General features: G+C 42.0%; 1 protein-coding gene and 1 long non-coding RNA gene across 9 annotated transcripts in view; one reads left to right on the forward strand and one right to left on the reverse strand.

Moving 5' to 3' along the window:
* Positions 1-13,731, reverse strand: part of hoxa3a (homeobox A3a) — a 35,184-nt gene that overhangs the window by 1,812 nt on the left and 19,641 nt on the right. For 2 of the 8 annotated variants that reach the window (XM_071374988.1, XM_071374993.1), the window contains 2 exons: positions 7,521-7,581; positions 3,045-3,632 (listed from right to left, as the gene is read on the reverse strand). In XM_071374988.1, coding sequence (XP_071231089.1) covers positions 3,045-3,516 — 472 coding nt within the window. In that variant the 5' untranslated portion in view covers positions 3,517-3,632; positions 7,521-7,581. The other 6 variants (XM_071374990.1, XM_071374991.1, XM_071374989.1 and 3 more) reach the window with 6 other exon arrangements.
* Positions 10,425-11,705, forward strand: LOC139559210 (uncharacterized). The gene is made up of 2 exons (XR_011671714.1): positions 10,425-10,863; positions 10,962-11,705. It is a non-coding gene; the product is annotated as an uncharacterized lncRNA (long non-coding RNA).

The raw sequence follows: 13,731 nt of genomic DNA on the forward strand, positions 1-13,731 counted from the left end.
ACCGACTCAAATACACATATCATTAAGAGTTCTACAAATGCAGATAAAACAGAGATGTCCCAGTAGACTGTGGATGTTACTAATTTAATTATATCAGACATATCATTAACTATGACTGTATACATGCTGAGGCCGGCTCTTAAGTGTTAGCTATGCTTTACGCAAAAGCCAAATTAAAATTGTGTGCGTGCGTGCGTGCGTGCGTGCGTGCGTGTGTGTGTGTGTGTGTGTGTGTGTGTGTGTGTGTGTGTGTGTGTGTGTGTGTGTGTGTGTGTGTGTGTGTGTGTGTGAGAAAACGAAAGATTAGATAGGGTTGTAGGACCACATCCATACACAGCCGTGCTGTGCATTATAATACCTCCTATATCTCACTGGAGCTGTATTCAAACATCTGTATTCCTCAAGGCGCATGAGCTAAACCTCGCCATGCCTTCTCCTTTGAGTCTCACCATGCTGAATGGCTGGGGCTCGGCCGCTGCACACCAAGGTGTTGGTCTAGTTACCGTTTGTGGCATGTTGCCAACATCTAATAAATTGTACTTCTAGCTACTGTACAGAGGCTGAGCGAGAGGAATGCAGCATGCCATCATGTTCCTACTGGGCACAGACATCAGTTGAAAGTTTAGTTTAGATTTACATTTGGTTGAGTTGTAAACTAACTTGAATTCAACATGAAATCAACCAAAAATTTTGATTTAGGTTCAAAGATACAAAATTATCTTATGTAGATAACTTTTTGCAAATCCAAACAGTTTTCCACATTGATTCAATGAGAATCACATGTAAATTGTTGGTTGAAATGATGTGGAAACAACTTTGATTCAACCAATTTTTGCCCATTTAGATTTTCTTTTTTAGAAATGAGGAGAGAAATATTTTCATCATCTCAGTTTCAGAAACGACGCTACGAAACGAGGGTTCTGCTGCTTCCTGGACCCCTGGAAGAGAAGCTGCTGCTTTTTTATTGTTTTATTTTACATTTATTTAACTAGGCAAGTCAATTAAGAACAAGTTCTTAAGGGATGCCTTGTTCAGGGGCAGAACGGCCTTGTTCAGGGGCATAACTGCCTTTTTCAGGGGCATAACTGCCTTGTTCAGGGGCATAACTGCCTTGTTCAGGGGCATAACTGCCTTTTTCAGGGGCATAACTGCCTTGTTCAGGGGCATAACTGCCTTGTTCAGGGGCAGAACGCCAGATTTTAAATTTATCAGCTCGGGGATTCGATCTTCCAAACTTTCGGTTACTAGTCCAATGCTCTAACCACTAGGCTACCTGCCGCCCCATACTGCTTTAGCTTTAGCAGTATGGAGATCCTAATAAAACACTTTTAAAAGGTAGGAAACATGCTATAATCATTCTATAATCCAAATAATCATAATTATCCAAATAAAACATTTAGTAATTATACTGTTTTAAACATGAGCTACTGCTGTAATTGGAATTATTGGCATATGTTTGGGGGTTCTGTGAATTATTGGCATATGGTTGAGGGTTCTGTGAATTATTGGCATATGGTTGAGGGTTCTGTGAATTATTGGCATATGGTTGAGGGTTCTGTGAATTATTGGCATATGGTTGAGGGTTCTGTGAATTATTGGCATATGGTTGAGGGTTCTGTGAATTATTGGCATATGGTTGAGGGTTCTGTGAATTATTGGCATATGGTTGAGGGTTCTGTGAATTATTGGCATATGGTTGAGGGTTCTGGGAATTTTTGGCATATGGTTGAGGGTTCTGTGAATTATATTCATACCTGTGCGTAAAAAGCAAGCTATAGAAGACTTCTATTCAATCAGCTTTAGCTGATTTCTGCACAGCGTCTGTTTTGACGTGTCAGAGCTGGAACTAGATTAGAGCGCCTCCTGACATTATACCTAAAACAGACATTGCCATTCGCTGCACTGGAGTTCTCATGAACAGAAATTCCATGCAGCCTTGTTTACACGTTCCACCACAGGAATGTGAGATGGAATCTACACCTCCATTATGACGATAGAAATACTCATTATTTTGTTTAATGATTTGTCCATTTGAGCGTCAATATTTTTATACAGCCTACACTTTCTGTGTCTGAACTTCTAACTCGAGTGGGGCGGGTGTGGCTTCGTGACAATGATCGCAAGAGCAGCTGCTCACCGATTTGACTACTCCAATGCAGTTCCACCTCTGACACCGCCAAAACATCCATCCGCTATGCGGGTGTCTTCTAAAACCCGTAAACGCTCGATCTGATTGAATCTAGGCCTAGGGTTTGAAAAGGTCCCTTTGGCATTAATTTGGCAGACATCCTGACAAACTCCTGATAAATGTGATTCACTAGATCTTCTAGATGCCTGGATGCCCCACTTATTTAACTTCTCACTAAATATATTCCCAAAAGGTGGACATAAATAGGCCTACTATAGCCTATGGAGACAATATGATTTGGTAAGGCCATGGGAATTTAAGCGTCTTTGAACTTTGGGTTACATGTTGCTAAACAACTTCCTCCCCATCCACTGGCTCTTCCTGTAATCAAAACAATGGAACAAATTGGAACAGCTGTTTTTGCGTGTTTGTTTGTTGTCCTGCACACAACTTTGGTGATCCGGGCCAATATGTGATGTTTATTCTAGCATCAAGTCAACGCTAGAGCATACGAACAACAAATGGTGCATGAACCAAGGCCTAAAACTATGAGGAATGCATCACAAAGGAGTATTTCTAATGAACAGGACTACATCATAATATATAATAAAGGATGCGTTATATATCAACATATTGAGATAACATTGGAGTATGCGTAATAGGCCTCTGGAATGCATAATGATGGAAGAACCATATGACATCACGGGAGTGTATGCGTAATAGGACTAGATTAGGATAGATAATAAGGAATACATCACAATGGTAGAACAATACTTCGTTCAGTTGTGAGGCAAACGTTTGAGAATATAAATGTATGCAGCATAATCAAACCATAATCAAACCATAATCAAACGCATGAATAATGAGGTGTATTTTATCACGTGTTTCATCAGCAGTGGGGGTCTAGGTCATATACCTGAGCTGGAGCTACTGGTTTTAGGCTTCTGGTTCTGACGGGACTCTTTCATCCATGGGAAGATGTGTTTCCGGGTGGTGGAGGTCGGCGAGCCGTGTACGGGGCCATTTGAGTCGGCTTGACTGGAGCCGTTGCTCTTGTTCTGGTTGAGAGAACCGGGGGACTGTGACTGGAGAGGGGGTGGCGGGACAGACACCGACACCTGTGGTTGATTGCTGTCGGTGAGGACGGGTGGCTGCGTCGCCTGGATGGCCGTACTCCTATCACAGCTCTCTGCTATCTCCCCCGGCTTCTGCAGTGCGACCGAGCCGTCTGGGGACTGCAGGGAGCAGGCGGGTCGATGGTACTCACTTTCCACATGAGAGGCCCGGGGATATTGGACCTGATTGGCGTCATAACTGAAGCCATTTGCGCTTTGATACGGGTAGCCACTGTAAATTGCGGAGCTGTCGTAGTAGGTTGCCTTTTGCATCTCGCCGTTTCCCAATATTTATTTCAGAAACTGACAGGGTCTTGACACCCTTGTAGAATAACATTGGCACCTTTGGTCACGTGACGCCTCTCCGCCAATGGCCTCCTCGGGTGAACCTAGGGTTACAAGAAGCACCGTGAGGAGAAGAAATGGTGGCGATCCATCTTACTTTTCAATACAGGGCTGACACCAGCGACTATGGAGGCAAGATAGGGACAACAGTTCTCTGGCTATTATCGTTTACCTTCTGTTAACAATACAGGGCACAAAAGCATGCACAAACCTCATATCACCACCTGCACTTACGGCACACCAACTGTATCAAAATAAATACTTTTATAAAATCATATACTCAATTGTGCCATATTAATAATGGTGCCAAAATGAAATGAGAAAATACAGTTTAACAGGTTAGTTATAGAACACAAAACGATTGGCCTATGTTGTGTACAAGGTCAGAAGGCTGACGGTTGTCATTAGGCTTTATTATATTACATGTAATAATATTATTTGTTAGCTAAAATCCACATAAAAAATCCACCTCAAATCTCCCATAATCGTTGTACGGAATAGGCGGGCCAGCCCTCAACGCGGTGTGCTGTAGTCTACCCCAGCCCAACCACCTGGCTGAAATCTCTGTCTGGGCTAAAAGCATAAACAACCACATTCCCCAGTTTTTGCTGCATATTTTTGTAGAACCAAGATGGATGACAGGGCCAGGAGGAAACCTGAAAAACCGGGCGGGCATCCGCGCATCTCCATGACCACGACGTGAACTTTACCTCGCAGGCCTATAATAATGGCTCCTGTCGCTGCTGTCGACGCGGGCGCCCGTCCCGGTGATGTATGGGGGTCAGTAGCTGGCGGGATGCAGAAAGCGGGCCGATGAACAGCTAGGCTATGGCTCGATCAGGCACACAGAGATCCGGGATGTAGCCTAGAACTATAGGGTTACTAGCCTACTACATAGCTACTCAAGGAAGAAGCCTAGCTATTGTGGCTACAATGAGTAGGACTGCTCACCCACTGCTAGCAGTCTACTGGCTGAGGTTGGCAAACTGGGGTCATATCCAACGAGAAGTTATTGAAATACTATCCAATTGAATTTATAGGTTTTTATTTGAGATATTCGATGTGGGAAAATGGGTACAATACACAAGTTTGTAAAATAAAACAGTTGGGCTTTCGTTAGAGGGATTTCAGGCTTAATTTGTGAAGCCTTGTAGTCTTAATAAAGTAAGAACAATAGGCTAACAATACTGTCACAGCCGCTCTAAAGGTACTCTAATGGACATTATGTTTGTCATCAAACAAACAAAGAGATGAAACATAAACGAGTCATTTGATGCAGCAGTATCAAGTAACAAACTATTTAAAGTCTGAAGCTAATTTCATAGCTACTGGCGACTGGGATAGCTTAATAGGCAGGTTAATGTAGGCTATTGTGGAAACTTAAATGAAAATATGAACATATTGTACAGCATAGTTATGGCAGTCCAAAGACAGTTAATTCAAATAAATGACTGAATTAATTCATGATAAAACGGTGAAAGTGGAGAAGGTTTGTGATGTATGATATTAATTATATTTCTATTCAAAATAAATATATTACTACTCTGTTAGGCTGTTACAATGTAGTACTAACTGTGGGCAATAGTAATAATAGTGATATTAATAAATCAATCGTATCAATCATAAACATTACCATTATCTTAATATACTATGACCTATAAGATATTTAAAATAATAGAAAATGGATAATTAGATAACTACCGCTCGTTACAGACAATGCACCACGACAAAACAAAAACTGTCTGAAAACCAGACCCTCTTGCCCTCAACACACCGTAGAATGAAAATGAATTTTACATCCCATCACAACATCTGCTCTTAAAGCCATGATCTGGAAAACCTATCAGAATGCTTTTTGATGCATTTCCAAAAGAAATAGTCCGGTACAAAAAAGAAAGCCAGGGCAGAAAAGAGAAGACAGAGAGAAGACAGAGCCTTCTAATGCTCAACCCCCCGCTCCGCGCGAGAGATCTGTCTGTGTTGTGAACTCTTCCTGAACCGAGATGTAAGTCATACAGTGATAAATCACCGCGCGACGCAAACTCTGCCATTTACAACCGAGAGAGATTTCTGGCCTGCTTACCTTTTCCTCTGACGACGAATGCAGAGCACAACGCAATATTTCTCATTCAACGACAAAATCGATCAGAACAGTAGTCCAGAGAAAAAGTTTAGCTGGGGTAGAATCAGCAGGACCAGCCTGCACCTAGCTCATACAGGACTCATCGGCCACAACAGAAAAGGGAAGAGGCGAGTGGCTCTGTGTGTAGAAGAAACGAACTCCTTTTTTTTCTGTTCGACGTCGATGGGTAAACCGAGATTACGAAAGCAGGCGCGAGCACTTGGGTCGCCCAGATAAGCGCTATCTGCCCTCACGGTTGAACTTATCACATGCTAGAGCAGTGCCCATGCATCATACCAATATTAAACCTAGGCTATGCTGGACTATGTGTACAAGTACGTGCACAAGTACCATGCAGACATCACCAGACCAGTGAACTCCCCCGAAACATAGCGTCACCATAGACAAGAACAATTATGCAAATGAACTAGCGCCTTGAACACAGAAAGCTACTTCAAATCGTGTGGCTCTCCTCCCCCACGTGATGAAGTAGTATGGGGAAAAACCACGAACACCCATCCCCTAAGTGTTTTATGGCATTTGTTGTTATTTATTCCACACAGAATCGAATAACATAAGTACACAGATTTACGCAGCACAGCAGATGACAACAGCACATTACCATTACTATGAGAGGGATAAAAATCGTCATTACTCATTTACCAACATTTTAGCATTTTATGTAGTCTATCAAGCCTTTTGTTTACGAATGGTGCTGGGAGTTTTGGTTATTTTCGTTGCAATATTCCACCAATTTCAAAGTTCCTAGGATGGAATAGGTATGTTTCCTGAATGGTATAAAAATAAATAAACGATGCGTTAATGAACTGGGGACACCGCAGATCAAAGCCTTGGTTGGGATGAACCAAGGGAAAGACCCCCCATCAGGCTCTTGGTGAGAAAAATGGAAAGGAGTTACACCTCCAGAAGGGAAAACAGAGACTAGAGAAACAGGGGGAGAAAGAAACCGAGAACATGGGGAATGCCTCTGCATGTGAATGGTGACGTTTGCGGCCAAGGCAAAAATATTTATGTCCTCTTGCATCTCTAGGCAGTAAACACGTCCAGAGCACTGCTTCTCTTGTCTTCTGAGGCCGCAGGATGGATGGATGGAAGGAAGGACAGAGTCAGCCACACAGTAAAAAGATATAGACTAGAACATTCGGACGGCGTGGGAGGGTGAGTGGGACAAACATTCACGTGTGAGGATATTTTTTAGCAAACATTGCCTTTCTTTTTCAAAGCAGAATAATGACTTGGTATAATTATTTTCTCCTTTGTGTTTTGCCGAAATGCTGAGTCGTGATTTCCATTAATGTGGGCCCTAACTACGAGGCTAGATGTCATGGAGATAGCGGGAACAGAAGGCAGACAGATATTAATACAAAAAGGACGAATACAAACCATCAAACATTGTTGGGCTTTTTGGCAGTAGCATTTTGCTAAGTTTACAGCAAGTTAAGCGTTGTCTATAGCCTACGCCTAGGCTGATGGTTTTCAGAGATAGGATTTCTTTTTAAAGGAGCAAGGCACCGCTCCAAGAGGTACGATTCCCCCCATCGTTTTTATAGTGACAAATTAGACTACAAAAGACATGTGGAAGAGAACGAATTATTGCTCTCAGGCGTTTCATATCACCACAACAAGCTGTAGGAAGTGTAAGCTACAGGCTATGGATGTGTGTGTATGCTACACGCATGTGTGTAAGGGCGCTGGAATAGGCGTCTTTGTGCTACTTATTAGAATTGAATAAGGATATGACCATCAAGCATTTGTAACATAAATCGATAAGGACATAATATGGACTTACCGATGGCAGGGCAGGATCTCGTGAAGACTGTAGGATGGATGGGATTTATTTAGGCAGAATTCTGAAAGAAAAATGTAAATGAACGTTACTAGAGCCATACTGTGTTTTCCCTAATAAACCTATAGGTCCAGGATTACACCTAACATTTAAATGCGTATCATTATCAACAAGAACAATATGTATGCTATAGTAGCTTCCTACCATATTTTACAAGACAGTAATTAATTAAATTAAGTAACAATCCATAAATTTATGGATATTTGGATAAGGCTAATTCATTTTGAACAATAAATTCCTACAACATTAACCGAAAAAATAAGTCACGCAAATTGATCAAATGTAGTTGAATTGTGATATGTCCTGCAAATGTAGCCGCTATTCAAAAAGCCGAAATATTGTGTCATATTGTAATCATATTTGTTCGTTTTGCAACACAGTTAGTTAATGTTCTTTAAATAAGACATATCATCCACATTATCAGAAATAACCAAATGTTTGGCTAGTAATAAAAATAACACATCTTAAAACCAACAATCAGATGTATCGTTCAACGTTCAAATTATTTTTTACAAATTACAAAACTATCCTGAAAACAATAAAGTAGCTTGCACTATTGTACAGCTTCTCTATTTTGGGGTGTATTTTTCTCCACCATTGGAATTGGATCGAATAGTCATTAGCTCTCGCGCAACGGCTGCCCCATGTCCCCGCGCCCATAAATCACACTCGAGCGCCATGACCTCAGCGCGGCCGCGCGGTCCTGGATGGCACTCCGTCTTCCATTATATTCTCGTTTCCCTGGCGGAGCGGCACAACCCCACAGCTTTTCTTAACTTTTTATGGACCTCAATTTGATTTATCCTTTCGCGAGAAAACCCATATATAACACCACAAATGAATGTATTTTATAGGGAAAGGAATTACACCTCCGAGCAGGACGTCATGACTGCTTTCACCTCCTATGTTTTCTCTTCTTCTTCTCCCCAACAGACGTTCAAATGGCTGGGTTTATTTGCAAACGGATATGTAGGCCAACTGCAAATCTGATGTATCTGGCTATGGCTGCCTAACCTCCATACGGTTCTGTAGCTGAACAAATAGCGAGTCTCTGTAGCCTAGCAGAGGATTCTGAGGATTCCTATCAAAATGAAACTGGGGGAAAATTGTAATTATATATATATATTTTTTTTTTTTTGGGGGGGGGGTGATATTTAAAACACCAGTGTAGTTAGGCTACACCATGGGATGGGGAATTGTTATAGGCGCTTGGAAACTAAGCTCAAATGGTCCCACTGTATAGTGAAGGAAATATCAGTGAAGTTATGTTTAATGTAATTCATTTTAGTAGCCAAACACGTGAATATCGATACTCTTTAAAGATGTTCCAGTCTTAGTTTTCCAGCCAGGCAAAACCATGGAGTCTTTTTTTCTTACTGACCTCTGCTTCTCGCGGCAATAACTCACGACAGTAATGAACAATCGGCGGAAATACCTCAAAATAAAATCCATCCTCCCGAAGCACGAGCTCTGACTCTGTCCGCGAGGAAAAACATATCCGTCCGTGACAGCACTATAATACCGTCCACAAAAACCAAGAACATCTTTCTTTCCTCTCTCCCTCTTGCTTCATCTCGTTGGCAAATGTCTAGAAAGCCCCGACTCCACTCACGGAAAGTGGGGTGACGCGCGCAATCGTTGTATGGCCAGACCGGGGCTCCGGTTTTTTCTTCGTGCCATAACACTGTATTATGCGCCCTGCTCACGTGACACAACGTCAACTTAAATCGCTTTTATTTGAGCCTGTGAATCATTAATGGAGGCAGTCATTGCCCCTGAGGAGAAACGGATCACTTTGGAGGGAGGATAAAGAGGGTGGATGACACTGCAATGTATCTGGCAAAGGGACATATATCTCGCAATGCCACTCTACATTCACACAACTCGTCCGATTCCAAAGCGTGTGTGTTCGGTCGGTTTTGAAGGCTTTCGAGTGGCGCAGAGGTTTAAGGCACTGCAACTCAGTGCTAGAAGTTTCACTACAGACTATGGTTCGATCCCGGGCTGTCTCACAACCGGCCGTGATCGGGAGTCTCAAGGAGCAGCGCACAATTGCCCCAGCGTCGTCCGGGTTAAGGAGGGTTTGGCCGGGATAGGCCATCATGGTAAAAAAATAATTTGTTCTTAACTGACTTGCGTAGGTAAATAAAGGTTAAATATCTTCAGTGCCCATTTAAATTAACAGAGAGTGCTAATCCCGATGGAATATACTGTGATCATTGGCCAGATAGCCTTGAGCCACTGGCAGAGCAAGGGAAGCGTTTGCCACTGCGAGATACAGAGAGGTCTTTACGGGTGGCGGATGGATCACTCAACACCTGAGTTACCCCTTACTATTTTATTGAGAGATAAGGCTGGGGCTATTGTGTGCAGAGTGTGCAGAGGCCCTCATCATCACCCCACATCCCAAGCTATAGTCTACAACCACTCACTCACACATTCAGACAATAGCCTACATGCTGGCGGACCAATGGAAATCAAATGTCTTATAGTTAGTTACCTGTCCGAATGCTGAGTAAAGGTGTGCGCCCCGGTAGCCGGGAGGTGTGAGTGCGTGTCAGTCAGTCAGCGCTGAGCTGGGAGGGCATAGTGCATGCGGGAGCTCATTGAACTGAATATTTACCCCCCTAGTCAGTGCAGGGACCCTCCATTCATCCTGCAGCTCTTATGCATTCCCTACGGCCAGTTGAGTAATGCTGGAAATTATAGGTTCGCACAGAGGGCATACTCAATTCCCAGTATGGGGAGGGGGAAGGATCAGGTGGTAATATGGCAACTAGCCTACTCTTATGAGAAGAAGGCCAACGACAATAGTAATCTTTGAAATAAATGTATATTCTATTGCAATCCATAATAGGTCCACAACTTAAGTTATGAACGTATTGTGGCCCACTACATGATATCGTTTAGCCTTCCCGGGCATTGCCTAAACCTTGACCGGAAGAGCAGCCCTTCTCTCCGCACTGTTTGGCGCTTGATTTCCGTCAACACTGAGCAGCGGGCGTGGAAATGTTCCTCCACCATAACTATTAATCACGCCAAGCGGACATGGACCGCATCCCACTCCCACATCACAGCACCCTTTGTCTTCTCAAACTACAACTTGAGCCGTTTAAACTTTTAAAACCCGAACAGGAGGGAACAATCTCTTATCAGTTTACATTTCAGACCACTTTATGGATGATTGGGAGTGAGGAGGCTATGAATATATGATTTATGTTGGATTAGAATGAAGGGTTAATCAGATTTGATTCGCATTAATTCATTTTGTACTTTTTGTGAAGAGGTGAAGTCATTTAAACTCCTTTTTAGAGTTTGGCCTGTACTTTGGGATACATTTTAGTGATACAGAAATGTGATTAATATCTTTCTCTGTTCTTCTAGTTCGGCCAGATTTGCATACCACTCCACCAGCCCCGAGAGCACGTGCATTGCAACACCGGAGAGCGTCTGGGGCTGAGCTGACTGTGGACGGAAAACAGACCCTTTCTCCCACGCCACCTTTCGCCACCGCGCCTGAACTTTTCCCTGACCCAAACCGAGGCGCGGAGAGTTGAGTGTGAACATATTTTGGTTGAAAAACAAGGAGTAGATGGAGACTACATAACCAATAAGAGCTATACCTTCCTTTTCAGCTGGGAACGTTTTGGATCCTTGTTTTTAACGGGCTCGTGTTGGTTTCAGCAGTTGATTAGCCTATTTCTTGGTTTGTATGTATACATATATTAAAATTAGTAACATAAAGCTGGTAACCTAAATCCAACTTCCAACATTTACCAGCCTTGAGCCGTAGACTTGAGCCGTAGACAGTCCTCTCCACACCGCTCCGTCATTGGATGTTCGCCAGACTGCGGTGCATCTCTCCACAATGTTGACATTTGAAGCTCTTAACAGCGAGCCTTGGGTTACCGATACACTCAGCAGAATATAACTCTTTCTCTGAGGTTTACATCGGCCAACATCAAGGCTAATGCGAAATTCAACGCCCTAAACTGGTTTGGCGTGCATGCTAAAACAGAGAAGCCTCGGTGGATCTCGCTATACTCTCCATAACGGACTGACTTCTGTTCTGCTGGTTTGTTTCAGTATGTGCTGTAGAAATTAAATTGTAGTGGTAATAATGTTGAATTTTGGTTGTCATATTTTTTCATGCATTTCCATTGTAACGTTTGATAGTTTATCGTTATATATATTTAGTGTAGTGAAGAGCTAATTATATAAAACTAAGAACAAAATACAAAACGTCTTAATCTGACCTCAAAGCAATAATAATACTGGAAAATAATAATAATAATACACATTATGAATGGCACATTTCATTGGATTAGTTCTGGGAAGCTTTAACTCAAACTAATACATAACGCTCAAAGCCATTTTCAATTTATTTATATGCCTATCATTCTTAAAACGTATATTGCATGCTACGTGAATCTTCCATAACAGCCTATAGCCTAGTCAGTCTTTCGTGGAGAGGATGAAGATCTGTTAATGTTTAACTGAGTTCTTGATTGTTCTTTGTGTCTTCTCTGTCTGAGGCGCCCTTTCAGCAATGTGGACAACTCATTCATGCCCAATAGCCTACTGATATTTGCCTTCTAAAATGGTGCATGTGGCTTAGCTACACGACGAGACACGTTAAAATGCACACAAACTATTAATTTTAAAAAGTACTTTTATTACAAAATATTTTGAAAACAGTAATCTTTACCTAATGAAAACTGAGTACAGCTTTTCAAACAACTGTTTTTACCTAAATCTAACAATCCTTACAATTCAATAAAACGCAGTTTTATTCATACCATTACGAACAAATGCGTTTTTGTATCAAGAAAATACAATTATAAGTGACAGAGCATGCTGTGTGTGAATAAACATGGTAACTCTTCCTCGCTCAGGGTCATTGGGTCGCTGTAAGGTAAGGTATATTGTGATCACGTATGTCCACTGCCAATATACACTTGGGTCGAGTTAATTGCATTGTTTCTTTACAATTACCTTATTTATGCTCAATTAGCGAAGTGGCATGTCTGTGCTCTACAGCCTTGAATGTAAGCCACAGGTCATGAGCGCACAAGTAGTCACACTGCATCTCTTTGTCAATCTCAGCAGTATTATAACAACGGGGTGTCGCTACATCTTTTATCAGTTTATTTTACAGTATTATATGAGTTCTCTCAACGTTTATGCCACGTTGCAATTCCATATCCGGCTCCTCGGTGTTTTTGAGTATTTTTAGGGTACATTTGCGCATAAATAGGATGTTATGGAAAAGCACAGATGCTATACAGAAGTTTGTACTTTTCCACATGCTGAAGCGCCTAGTGCATAACCTCTAGTCCAACTCTGCCGCCTAGGTGTGCGCCTTAAACACGAGCTGAATTCCATATTCTACCATAACAACTACCTCTAGTGTATTTTCATTGAACACCTACATCTTCATATTCAGATTCCAGGTAACCATTTACAAATGGATAGTTTTAAAGTTAGCCAATGACTACATGGCGGTTACGGTTACGCATTTTGGCCACAAGGAACCAGTCGCCTAGCAGAGGAGTCTAACCCACAGAGCTGCGGGTTAACATGAGGTTGGTGTTGGTATTGGTGAGCAAGAAAGCCTTATCACAAAAGAACAGCTGAATATACACAATTATAAATCAATCCCAACCAAATAGCAATGACCTGGACAGTTACATTGCTCTCAAACTTGGAAACAGCAATGGAAAGCACAAATTATTCAGGAAAGAAAATTTCAAAGTCTACTCACAATCAGACATGACGGCCTCTATCCAGCAGGGAAGATATGGTAAGGAGCGAGAATTTAGCAGAAGGGAATGTTTGATTCGTGCTCCGCGGTGGATCACTTCAAATGAGAATACTGCCGATTTTCATATCTATTTCTGACCCGAGGGCATTCATTATTGAATAAGTCACGTGAGCAAGCATATTAACATTTTAGTACATTGGGAGTGACCTCTATTCGGGTTTTAAATGAGCTCAAATGTCTAATTTAACCATCTCGAAATCGTGAGAGACTGTAAAACATGTGCCAATCATCCAAAATGCCAATTTCTCAACTCCACCTCTGCGCCATGTGCTGGCACAGAAAAGGCCTAGACTAAGTTGGCAAGATAATTTTTTTGTAATTTAATTTGTT

Source organism: Salvelinus alpinus, chromosome 29, assembly GCF_045679555.1.
Source record: "Salvelinus alpinus chromosome 29, SLU_Salpinus.1, whole genome shotgun sequence".
In the NCBI taxonomy this organism is placed as follows: Eukaryota; Metazoa; Chordata; class Actinopteri; order Salmoniformes; family Salmonidae; genus Salvelinus; species Salvelinus alpinus.